Consider the following 13,474-nt stretch of genomic DNA (forward strand, 5'->3'; position numbering starts at 1 on the left):
TATGGGACTAGCAGTTGAGAGAGACAGAAAAATTGTGTGAGTGGGTGTATAGTGGCTCTTCAGCTGGTGCAAATTGCACATTGTCAGGGAAGCTGATAGAGCAGCTGGAGAGAGCAGAGATAGTGTGGTGATGGAGTCAGCAGTTAGCCCTGGCTCTTGGGCATTATGTCATCTTTGTAATGCACCCTTGTTTGCTGCAGCCACAGAAATAATCTTGAAATGAAGCTAATAGAAGGAAACAACTGCATGGGAAGGAACAGACAGTTGCAAACCATTGTGATAACATGGCTTAGATAAATTGGCTCAGAATAAATGTGTTTTACTGTACCAGTGGGGCTACTCTGGGAACATGCCTGTGGTTGGAGGTATCCCAGGGTCTTCAGCAGTGGTAGACTAGGTGCTTCAGGATTGGGAGCCCACAAGTGAAATAACAGCAGCTTTCCTGTTAGCATCAGAAGGTACAAACACTACAGGTGAGTATTTCCTAGGGGATCAAAGAAGAGGAATTTAGCCATAGTCTTTAAGTCTTACTTAGTCCATTAAGCCTTCAGATATAAAAGATCTAGATGGCAACTCCAGCAATGCTGAGGAGATGATCAGCCATTGGAGCAAGGTTATGACTTCATCAGCTGTGTTTTATTATGCTTTTCAGTTTTGCAAGGATGTGGTTATCTCTGGGATACCACATGTGAACCATTAGATGTTTGGGGTGTTTTTTTTCCCCTGTCTGCCCACATAATGTCCAGATAATCCCTGTAATATGCAGTGCCTTTATATCAGTGCTGTGACACCAAGTGAACATGGCTATTGGAGGCAAAGCAAAACAGCTGCAAGCTCTTTCCAATGATAATCTCTGCTAACAAGTCACTGTGGGTTTTGGCTGATATTTCAGCAGTCCAGAGCTAAAGACAGCTGTTTGTCCTCACTTAGTGTTAGTGCATGCTTATTAGTTTCCCAAAAGATGATCTGAGCAGTAGCCTTCTTGCCCCTGTTCTGTATAATAAGTACAACTTTTAAGGAAACCACATTGAGAAATTACTCATACTTGAATTTTGCCAGTAATTGATGCTGCAATTAAAACCGTACATGGGGTAAATCTGCTATGTGCATAACATTATATTACTCTGAGGAATCTGCAGTATAAGTAGTCAAATGGTATGGCAAGGGCTTTAGGAAAGCCAAAGAACGTAATTAGATAGCTGCAGAGTGTATAGGCTATATTTCAGAGTAGAATAATATTGAAATAGTTTCAGGAAGTCACCCTGGTGCCAGATACTGCTCTGTGGAGCAGGGGCACAGGAGTGCCAGAATGTACATGGCAGCCTATGCTGAGGAAAGCCAGTGCCTTTTTATACTGTGCATGCATGTGTTATCATCACAGATTCTCATAAGAGAATCCAGCAGACATTGAGCCATATGAAATGACCTATTTTTTGTGAACACTAGGTACACACTGAAGAAAAGCAATTGTTTCTCTTCCCTCTCCCCCTTCTCTATTTTTCCCCTCTAAATGTTACTGGTAAAGTGCTGAAAGTGATTATCTGTGCGAATTTGTGGGGAGGGCATGATATAACTTAATAAAGGATAGAATTATTTAAATTACTGAAAGGATGTTTTCCATCTTTTTTCCTCTTGGAACAAGAGCTGCTAGTTTGGAGGGCTCCAACACCTTTTCTTGTACTACTTATTGAAGGTGCTTCTTTCTTATGCTGGAGTGTGCTAATGCATCAGTCTTAAGGATACTTAACCTCTCTTATCTTTCTAATAGGCACTAGCTACTATCTTACGGAGTTTCAGACATTTTCATGAGGAGATAGAGAGAAACCATCATACAGCCTTACACCAACTCACAGTGTTATTAACATGAGAGATGCTATCTTGTACATACCACAATTTAAAAAAAATAATATCTGATCCATAGCTGTATCAGCCTGGATGGCAGGCAAGCCAGACAGTTTCTTGCTGCTTTTAGTAGCTGCTTAGTTTGTCTTGCTGTTTTTAAGGACTCCTCATGGGCCCTTCCTTAGCCCCAGCTATTCAGTTAAGTCAAGAACTTGTTCTCTGTTTTTAATTGAATTAGCTCTTGATAACTGTTCCAGACTTCTGTCATCCTATTTTTGGTCTTCAGGCATTGAGTGTGCCTTGTCTCAGTTGTAAATGAATTTTAGATTTTGCTTGTTGCTTCCTCCAGGCTTTGAGATGCTTCTTACCAACTCCTGTGTAGGCTTATTAGCATGCACAGCATTTTAAATTGGACCATTTAAATAAACATCCTGTGCCCTGCTCTACTAATTCTTTACTGAAATAGGCCATGCCAGGTCCTGCTGAAGAGTGTTCTCCCACTGCTTTGTAGCCACTGTGTCTATATTCATCATGCTCTGCCTACTCAACCCACCTCCCCTTCCAAATTCAGTAAGTGTCATGGTGTTTTCTGGAAAGCCTTTGCTCTGCCAGGATACCTGCAGGTTATTACTCTCCTACAGGCTTGGCAACAAGCAAACTGATTATCTACTAAGCTTTTAGAGAGTAAACTCTAGTGGATGGGGACCTACCTCTTTTTCTGTCTTGGCTGCTTGGCCAAGTGTAGCCCTGATCTCTGCTTTGGTGTTTGTTTCTTGGTTCGTTTATCACATAAGCAGCAGGAGAGGCGTGCATCACAGTTTTGCATGGATTGCTTAATATTCTTGGATCATACCCATTGCTTACATCAACAGATTTTGCTATCTGGATCTGTGTATCTTTCTATTGCCTTTTTTATCAAACTAGGCTTTCAGCCTAGAAATGAGCAAGGCAGGATAAACGAGTTATCATCCATTTGCCATTCCTCGTTCCAGGCAGCTAACACAATAATACATTTTAATCAAAAACAGTAAATCTGCTTTCACCAGAGATGGGGTCACATCCAGACCTGTACATTGCCAAAGAATTTGGAAAATTTTTGGGGGTATTTGGAACTCGTTACTGTGACTGGCAAGGATAAAATAGCTTCAAAGTCTGGCTCCAGATGTTCATATGTTTGGGTGTCCTTTATGTGAACACTATTTTAATAAATGTCAGTTAGCACAGTTTAGTTTTCATCTGCCAAATTCTATTTTTAATGTATGTTAATAAAAGCCAAGAAAGTGGTTTAGTGGGCTGATGAGCACTGGATTGATCCAGAGGAGCTTGGGTTCAGTTTCCAGATTTGCCGCTGTGTCTTTGAGCAGTCTCTCTAGCTCTGATCTATCAGAGATGGTTAAACTCATGTGCAGTCATAGTGAAGTTGGTAGAACATGTCACTTGCCTTTTAGCTTACGCATACAGTTGAGTAGCTTTGCTGAATTAGGCCTGCAAGCCCACTGCAGAGTGAGGACATAACAGTACTTCTCCAGGTCACAGGGTTGTTCAGGGTAAACCCATACGTTCCTGGGGAAATGGTCTGTGTAGGTAGCTTATGGTCCCAACACTGCACCTCCTTTTCCTGTCAGCCCAAATCATGCTGTCAGTATTCAAGGTGACTGGTTAGATTGACTGTTTCTGCTTGCAGCTTTTTTCTTTCATTTGCAATGGCTCCTGTGACCTACCAAGTGTGAATGTTGTGAGAAGGGGAGCATCCTGCTGAGGAGGGTAAAAGTAACAGAAAATGTGTCTGACTTCTGTAATGTAATAACCAAGCATGTAATAACCAACCCTTCCATTGCTGATCTGTCCTTGTGAGCTGCTTGTGGATATTCTTATTTTTTTTTATTCCTCCTCCAGTTTTGTCAGTGTTTCAGTGCTTATGAGTTCTGGGTGGGTACAATTACAGAAGCTGTTGAGTAGGGTTAATGTGTCATACATATACGGACATCTGCACAAAGTGGTTCTTCACGGTCCATCTTGTAGATGACTGCTTGGCACCAAAGAGCTGCTTTTAAGCTGTGTCTGTCTTGTAGCCCACAGGCACCTCAGCCACAGGCTCCAGAGACTCCCTGGGCAGATGAAGAAAATGCAGTTTATCACCTGACTGATGAGGACTTCGACAAGTTTATAAAAGATCATTCATCTGTGCTAGTGATGTTCCATGCACCATGTGAGTTTTGGTTTTTTTTTTTTTCTATTCTGCACCCCAAGCCAAATGCTTGCTAACAAGACCAATGATGATTTTCTGTGGAGGTTTCACAGAGCTGTGAACTCTAAAGTCCAAGCTTTTCTTGTTTGTGATGATTGTTAAATACACAAGGCATGAAATGTTTGTGAAGTTGCTGACTCCCAAGTTTAGGACAGAGATGTGCTGCTGGAAGTGACACTTCATAGGCAGAATCAAAACATAACTGAAGAGTGTAATGATGCTTGAATAGTCCTGAGGACTCATGATTTTACAGCCTGATTTCCAATTTTCAGCTTGTCTTCTATGGTAGTTGCTTTCAAAGCAGAGCTCTGGTTGATGGAACAACTCAACTTGAGAACCGTCAACTCCTGAGTCCCTCTTTGTGGCTGCTGATGTGTCCTGTTGAGCATTTTCACTCCTGCCACAGTTTGTTCTATGGCAATGTTAAAGGGTGATGGTCATTATGTATTGTGCTGAACTATGCTAAAACTTGATCTAAGTTCAGAAAGTCCCCAGGACTTTGAAAACTAATGCGGAGCTGGCAATGATACTGCTTATGGTTCAGCTGAGAATGCATTGGGCTGATTTTTTTTCATGACTTGAGGTTTTAGCTTGAGCAATAAAATACAGTGGGTTGCTCGCCTTCCACTTTGTTGGAAGAGTACGTTAACCACTTTGTTCACTTAGGATGAAACTAGTTTCAGCTACGTAGCTGGTTCTACCAATTCTTTGTGTCTGCAACGGAAGGTTCATGCTCACATCTGCTATGCTGTGTGATGCAGTGTCTGTCTCTTCTTGCTGCTGTGCTGGCAGTTGCACTTGGGTGAGATGTTCAGTTTCATGGACACGGATTTGAAGGTTAGGTCTCTGGAGGCAGGCTGTGTGTTCACAGCTGAACAATGGAGGGTCTTGGCACAGCGGCTGAAATCCTGCTTCCCTTTAAGCCAGCAGGAGTTAGCTCCAAAATGCCTTTTTTGAAGGTCTGCTCATAAGACTCATTTGAAAAACATACCATAATGAATTTCCTTTGCCCAATAAAATGTCTAGGGATTTGATCCACTGAAGCAGGTGACTGACTGCCGTTTTGTTGCTGTGTTCACTGGATTATTTGTACTAATGAAAGTGGGACTGAGGACTAAAATGGTCTGAAAACCAAAACACAAGTAGCAGAACTGATGAAGCCTGGTTTGCCCAGGAGTTATCCTTCGTTACCCAAATCCTTCCTTCCTTCCCCAGATTTCCATGCACCCTGGTGTGCAAGTGACAGTATGGGCTGCTGCTCTTCAGGAGCTGTACACTTGCTGGTTTGGCTGAGCAACTGCTGCCAAATAGAAATGTCACTGCGGAATTGTCCTCCTTTCCCTCTCTGTGCACAACGGCTTGTGATTAAGTTTCCTCTCTCTAGCCCTGGATTTCGGTATATTTACAGAGATCTAGTTGTATTTAAAAGCTTTGCTGGTTTTTGAGTTTGTAAAAGGGTAAAGGAGTCCAGTCCTGTATTTGGGAGGAGGAAAAGAGGGAAGAAATTGGCAGTTGTCTCTGCAAACCTTATTTGTTTAGGAAGTCAGATTAAGAGTAGATCAATACACACAACTGCAATCAAGTTTTACAGTAAATTCAAGTTAGTTATAAACCCAAACGGGGCTCTGTTCATTTTTTAGGTTTTTTTGTAATATTTTCTAAAACACAAATAATGCAATTTTAGGGGTAACAATATAGCATGACCTATTTGGAGAGGAGGGGCACTTCCAGCAAGTTGTATTTTGTTCTGAGGGCCATTCTGTGCTAAGGTACAGCAGTACTTTGGCAAATGGTGTTTTAAAAGTAAATTAAATGCCTGGACTGGGCTGTTGCAATCTCCTGATAAACAGATTCCGGCTGCTCAGAATTGGGCTAAAGAATGTTCCTTGCCAGAACAACTCCATTTTAAATGCAACTTGAATATTTGGGGCATTTTATTTACATTCAGGTGGTAGTAGTATGCCTATGTGCAGAATCCAGCTTGTGCATGTGTAGATCTGTGTTTGTAAGAATTCTCTCTGGGCATCCTCAGCAGAGTGTGTAAGGCTTACAAACTAATTAACAAAAGACAACTATCATAAATAGTTATCTCCACGATTAAAAGATCTTCTAGCACTTCTTAAATGTGCTAATGGAGTCACTTTATGAATATTAGGAGATAAATTACTCCAGTAAAACAAGCGGTATAAATGAGGGTACATCTTATTTTAACTTTGGTAGCTTAGGATGAGAAAGTTTTGGGTTTTTTTTTTCCTAAAAGTTATGTATTAATAAAAAGTTGAAACATGTACAAAATAGGCCCAAAATGTAGGATATCCTGCGTAACTAAAATTAGCAAGGGGATTTCAACACTGGCCTGGCATTAGCAAGTACTTAAAACCGTGTGTCACCATGCAGCATACATGTGACATGGAGTTTTTCTAGCATATCTATCAGTCATGTGTTTGTGAGAAGTTCTTTTACTAGAGGAATAATTTTTTCAGTGATGCTTTAATTGCGTAATCAGATGGCCAATGCATTAACAGAGTGTAGTATTAAAAGACGTGTGGGGAATTAGAAGCTTCCCCCTTGCCCCCAGTGCTGAAGATAACAGCCGAAGCAAATGTATCCCTGGTAATACTTACGAACTGCAGAATTAGGCGCTGTGATGAGTGTGGCCGGTTGGGTCTCCATGCCTGTGGCTACTAATGATCATCCCTGAGGGCCCTGCTATAATTATTTACAATCAGTTGCACTTACTAGCCCAATTAAAGGTGTCACATCATTTTGTGTTAAGTGCAGCCTAGCACAACTAGGTTCCACTAGAACAGCTATGTGTGATTTGAACACATCAGGAAGGTCTGCAGCTTGCACCTCTTGCTTTCAGAGACCTCATACCTTTTATGCAATCCTTTAGCACAACCATTAAACAGAAGATATGCTGTTTCGAGTCCTTACTGCCAGCCCCAAGAAACGTGGGTGAGTGTGGGTGGGCAGGATGAGTTCATCCTGCTTTTGTTTTGCAGGTCACTAGGGACACAAAGCAGGATTTTTAACCTTCTGAAACTCCTTTGTGTAAAGCCTTTAAGAGGATGTTCAGTAAATCTGAATATTTAGCATAGGTAGACGGTGACCCAACCAGCGAGGAGCATGAAGGCATTCTCCCTCCACAGCCATCTGTGAAGGGTGTGCAGTGTTGTGCTCCTTATTCAAGCATTTTGCTGGAATTTTGTGACTGCTGGTGGTGACCATAGCGTTACCCCGGATATATCCAGACTAGAGTCTTGCAGACATGTGAAGTGTTTTTTCTATGTGTTACCCAAAACCTTCAGTTATGAACTGAGATCTCCTGCACTGTACAAAAGAACAAATAAATGGCCCTTTCCCCCAAAGGATTTGGAGCTTTTCCTTGGATTGATCGTATTTGTGAATGTGAGATAACACAGTTATGTTAGCGGGCCTATTTCCAAGTCTGTAACAGAAGATGTATTGCACCAACCAAAGCTATTTATGAACCATAACATAAATAAAGGCACCTATGCCACTTGTGATAGTCTTCTATTAGCAATGAGAATAAAGACTCCATGTCTGTATGTGCTGCTTGATATCTGTGCCTACATATGATCGATTTATTTAGATGCCCAAGATGACAGCTGGGTTCTGAATGTCTCTAAATATAGGTTATGCTGCCAGTCAGGTGTTGTTAAATGTTTTAGTGACATGGGGACTCGCTGAGACTTAATACTCCTGAATCACTTGAGCACAAAAAGCCCTTGTTTGTATTTTCAGTTTCCCCATGAAACTGCTGAGTTGAATGCAATTTTAAAAATAATTATGTCCAAAATATTTCCCAGATAAGTGCAGGTTGCAGTCTTCCTAACTGGATTTTGTCAAAGGAATAAAAACCCCACAAATATCCCTTTCTATATTTTTGGCATTTTTCTCCAAAGCACATCTCAGTCTTGCACAAAATAAACATAACCACGTTGCTGATAAGTCAATTCAAATGCTACTGAAAGATGTTTAAATTCTAGGATTGAAGTTCTGAAGTCAGTTCAGAAATGGGTTCTAAAAGTGTCTGCTTTTCATGCACAGGAGCTACTTTCCATTATGTTTTCTTAACACAAATGACATTGCTATTTTAAAGTGTACCTGTTCTTGCAGTCTTGTGCAGAATAATGTCCTGGCACCACCACGAGCTGTAGCCTTCCCATGCACATTCAACAGGCACAGATCTGAGTAGTCTCTGATGCTGATTAGTGGTGGTGGTCAGTCAGCTCTCATTGCTTGGGGTTGCTTTTCCTGCTTCTCATACCCCATCAGCCATAGCAAAGTCTGTGGGCCAGTACTGATGCCAGAGGTAACAGAGCGGAAAAAGTTGCTTTGGCAGTACTGCTAGTGTGAGTGTGCATTTGCTTGTTAAAGGATTAAGCTATTAAAATGTTTTTCCTGCAACATTTCTTCCTTATATGTGAGCCTAAATTCATTAAACCTGCCTTCTTCCCAGCCTTCTTCATAGGATTTCTTCAGAGACTTTATATATGTTGTTGCAGGACTTAAGGTTAGAAAAAAATGTCAGTACTCTTAGCGGGATATTGGAGCTGTCACAGTTTTCCTCCCTTGATAAGAAGTGATCACTGGGAAAATGCAGCTTTTTTGCCCCCCCCTTTTTTTTTGTGGTGGGTTTTTGGGTTTTGGTTTTTTCTCCCCCTCCTTAATTTGTTCTTGGAAACTGCAAGAGATGCAAGGAAATTTGGGAGATGCAGCCCTGATACGCCTTTTCTTGCTCCCCCCTAATGGAAAGGAAGACAAAAAACCCCTCTTGAGATAATAAAATGCACTATAGTTCTGATGTGTTGTTGAAATGTCCAGGAAATTTGTTTCCTGTCCTTGGGTATTTTTCAGTCCCTTTATAAACCAACCTGATAAATTACGCAGCTGGTGCTTTGCAAAGCCAACAGTTAACCTGTGCAGGTTTTTAATTTTTTAATTGCACAGGGAGCTGTTTTATCAATTTAGCTTTGAAAAACAACTTTCCACACCTACCTTCCCTCCTTCCTCCAGTGCATTAAACCCCAAGGTTTTAAGCCATTTTGTGGACTCTTTAATAAGAATGCCAACCAATTAGCCCAGTACAAGATGAAGACCTCCAGCTTCTAACCAAGCAGTGAACTTGGCTCTCTCCCTGCCAGCCCACCATCATTGGTTTCAGTGGACTTACGTTTTTTACTGCTGTATGTGGTAAGATTAGGATGTAAGAATACATTGCTCACTCTGTTTAAAGTAAAGCAAACCCAAAATGTGCGCACAAAGCTTTTTTTCAAACTGGGTTTTACAACTATAAGTCTTTTTCAGACCCCCACTGGTTCCTTGTGAAAGCAAGCTACCATTGCAGTGAATGCTAATTGGTACATCTGTTGGCAGCCTCAACAGAAAGGCCACGAGTTGAAAAGGCTGAAGAATTAATTTACTGTACAGCCTGAAAAAAATGCCTTTCTAGCACAGGTCAGCAGCAGCCTAACATTGGCAGCCTCTGATAAATAAATAAAATTTTTAAGTTTTTCTACACTAATTCATGATTCAGTCAAGGATATCTTTTTTAAATTAAATCAGTGTGGTTGCACCAGTGGAGGTTAAAGGCTTGTGGGTTATCCAAATAACAAGTAGCACTGAACATGGAATGGATGGAAATAACCTTTAATATTTATTTTTCACTTTCATGTCTGACATGTGATTTTTAAAATAGAATGTGGGCTGTGTTCAGTGGCTTTGTAGCTTTTGGTATCTGCCTTCAGGTGTACAGCATCTAGGATAACTCCGTAGGTAGCTGGGAAGCTGTTCTTGTTAGATTTGTGCTAGGAACCCTTTTAATTTATTTGACATCATTTAGTGGTAGTTCTTCATAAGAAGCTTCTGCTTGTCTCTATTGATGATATCAGTTTAGTTCAGGGGGCAAGTACTTTTTCATCACCAAAAGTCTGCCTTCAGGCCTCAGCCTTGGCAGCAGCTAAAACAGGTGTTTTGAAAAGAAGCTATACATCTGTCTGGTCTTCTTATGGAGAGGTCTCAGGTAGCTTCTGAGGAAGAGCATCAGCGGCTGCAGTAATAGCATCTACTCCGGTATTCCTCTGTGTCTGCACTCTGCCATTGTTTCCAGTTGTATAGGGTTGATCAGTCCTTGGTCGAAGATAACTGTGTGTGAGCAGAGCTTACTGAACAGCAGAAGTTGCAGAGAAGAGCTGTGTTTTCAATATTTACTTTAACTGTGCGAAATGGCAGGGAGTAGGAAGCAAAAGCTTGGCAGAATGTAGTCCTCAGTCAAGGGTTTGCTTTAGTTTCCTAAAACGTCTTTAAGCTTTGACAACCAAACCTCACCAATGATCTTTGCTTTTTAAATTGGACTTTCCATGTGGGCAGTACTTGAAAAATAATTGTGCCCATTATTCAGTGGTGCTGTAGTCAGTGAAGAAAGCAGAGGCAAGCAGTTCTGTGCTGCCTTGGCTGCAGCCTGAAATGATTACTGGAAGTTTCTAGTGTGTAAGGCAGGCTGGGTATTTGTGCACTTGGAAGCTTGGCACGTGCCGTATCCACATGATATAGCTATGTGTGCTAGTCCGTGGGACGATACACAAGGAGACATGCCACGTGTCAAGGTGCTTGCTGTGGGCTCAATCCTGTGCCTACTAGACTCCGCAAAAATGTTCTCCTTGCCCATAGAGAAAGCTTTGAAGGTGGCAAACTTTCTGGACTGTTGTGTAGGTCGTAGGCAGTACCTAGCTCTGCTGGGCTTCTTAGTGAAGCAGTGCAGATGTCAGGACAGGCTGTTGCAATACCCCGATCACTGAAAAAGTGAAGTGTTGTGCAAGGACACTCAGGTGGTGAGTGTTGCTGTTTAAGAGTCTGAACAGACATGTGAAGAGATCTGCCTCAGTTTCAGTATTGTGTTTCCTGGCTCTTTACATCCCTTAGGTACCCAACTTCAATGTTGCCTTAGTGCCTTTTTAATTGAACGTATAATAAAATGCTTCCCTGGACAAGTATAAATTGTGCCAAGTGTCTGTTCATTGTGTGTATGTACTTTTTAGCTGTATGTTCCTGGCAGGCTCCTGGAACAGATATGTTCTTCATATAAACCAGGTAGAAACAGGTAAATTCTTGGCTTCTGAATCAGCCTTCACTGAAGTAAGCAGGGTCTAACTATTGACTTCAGAGAGGGGAGGACTGGGATACTCAGCCTAGGTTCATCAATTTAAGAGCATGCAAGTCAACAACAGGATGTTGCTTGATATAACATATATTTGAATATCACTAAAAATTTCAGGGACTGTAAACAGTTCAGTGCAATGACCTGCCAGTGCAATGACCTGCCTCATTAAACTAATTACAGCAATGATTTCCAGTGGAGATTTCATCACGCATTAAAACAGGAGTTCTTGAAAATGCAGCAAACTGGAAAAATGAAGAACCTGACATGGATTTTTCCTTTAATGACCATCCCATTTATGTTCCTTGAGGGTTTAAAAATAAAAATCAATATGGGCTTTTAGTGGTACTTAATATAAATAGGAATGTGGAGAGTATAAAAGTCCTAATAACTAGCTTGTGCAGTAAAACTTGATAGGATATGAAATGAAAAGGGTGAAGACAGTAATGACTGAGTCCGTTGTCTCTTTTGTGTTGGTTTTTTGATGCTAGAGCACACAGTTCATATAAGATTATTGTCTTTTTTAAGCAGCTTGTGCTCTTTGAGCAGGGTAAAGTCATAAAAAAGCATGATCCAGTGATAAAAGCAGTAGCGTTGGCCTGGAGATGTAGAAGTTTAGTTCCTTGGCTTGCTTTGATATGTACAATCGTGACCCAAGTCGCTCATATTCATCTGTTTCCAATCTGTGGAGATAATATTTCACCTTACATGGGAGTTTGATCTAGTGACCCACATCCAGGCTGCAGGATGCTCCGGTATTGCAAGGATTGGGGTACGGAAGGCATATGATCATGGCAAAAACTTGATGAACTCAGAGGAAGTAAGATTCTGACTTTGGTGTTCCCTCGCTTGTGGCAGGCAGTCTGTTTTTTGGCCCCCAAGTTTAGGAAATCCCATCTGCCACCGGGTAAGTACATGGCTCAGACAAGTTGATCGCAGCTGGAGCTGATGACTTGCAGCCTGGTTACAGCCTGCGCTGGGACTTGAAGGGAGGAACCTTGGCTTGCTCCGGTTCGGCTTTGTAACAGAAAGAGTGGCAAACCCAGACTTTTAGGGGGTTCACGGCTACTCTGCCTTTGGTCTGGATCTTGGCTTGCTCTGTGCCGTGGCGCTGTTGGGGGACAAAGCGTGTACTTTGATGTGGGTATCAAGAGCACTAGGCCGGACAGTAGTAAAGGAGGAAAGAAAGGAGCTGAACTGTAGATACTTGGTTTGTGAAATGTGGGGGTTTGTTCAAAATCCATTGCTGTATGCTCACCTCCAATAGGGAGCAAATAGTTTATTAAAGGTGACATTTGCAAAGGCTATTCCAACCAGAAAAAAACCTTCCTGTGAATGTGTGGCAGGTGTGAAGGGAACATTAGTTTCTTTAGGGGTGTGCTGCCTCATTTCTCACATTGCTATTGCCTTCTCTTTCTCCTAACAAGTCCTTACTTGTTGCAAAGGAGCAGCTATGGCTGCTGGAGGGCCAAAGGGCAGCCAGGAGGTGGCAGTTGAAGGGAGACACTCCTCGTTCTCCCCTTCTCTGCGTATCTGTTGTAGATTATTTAGTTTTTCAGAGGCGTCTTTTAAAGAAATTCTGTAATTTTAGCTGTGAAAGTCCCCATTTGAGCATGCGGACTGGGTGACTGTCTACCTGCGAGCGTGACCCCAGTGTATGTATAAGCCCTTAACGCTCTTGTGGTAAGTTCTGATAGGAGTAAAGCATGACTTGTTTTTATAGGTTTATTTTGCCTCTAATGATGGGTTAAGAGTAGAAATTAGCTTTAAGAATTAAGCACCAAGTTTATTTCTTCTGAAATAATTTCCTTGCCTGGATGAACTTAATATACCGTGCAGAGCTCTCATTTGGAAAGTGACTTACAGTATCTCTGCTACTTGAATCATTATTAGTAGAGTTTTCATTATCAAATTCCTCTTCCTGAACACTTTGTGAGTTCAATTTTTATCATCCTGTGGAAGGTAGAGAACTTATTTAAAGGACAAGTAACAAATAGAGAAACCTACGGTGAAAGATTGCTTGTCTGCCTGTCTGCTCCTTGTGCCCTTTCAGATGGACATCTGAACATCAGCAAGCGATGCTGTCTTTCTGATTTACTAATAAATTAATCCATTGCTTTGATACTGAGGTATTGTGCTGATGGTGGTTTGTCTTCTGGGGTCCCAACTGTTTGTGATTAGTGAGCATCCCAGCACACTTC

General features: G+C 41.6%; 1 protein-coding gene across 1 annotated transcript in view; it reads left to right on the forward strand.

The window, feature by feature from the left end:
- PDIA5 (protein disulfide isomerase family A member 5) overlaps nucleotides 1–13,474 on the forward strand; it is a 102,024-nt gene that overhangs the window by 46,517 nt on the left and 42,033 nt on the right. Inside the window, exon 11 of the mRNA XM_055813194.1 lies at nucleotides 3,915–4,051. Within this exon, the coding sequence (XP_055669169.1) occupies nucleotides 3,915–4,051 (137 nt within the window). The remainder of the gene's footprint in view (nucleotides 1–3,914; nucleotides 4,052–13,474) is intronic.

This window comes from Falco peregrinus, chromosome 8 (genome assembly GCF_023634155.1).
Source record: "Falco peregrinus isolate bFalPer1 chromosome 8, bFalPer1.pri, whole genome shotgun sequence".
NCBI lineage: Eukaryota > Metazoa > Chordata > Aves > Falconiformes > Falconidae > Falco > Falco peregrinus.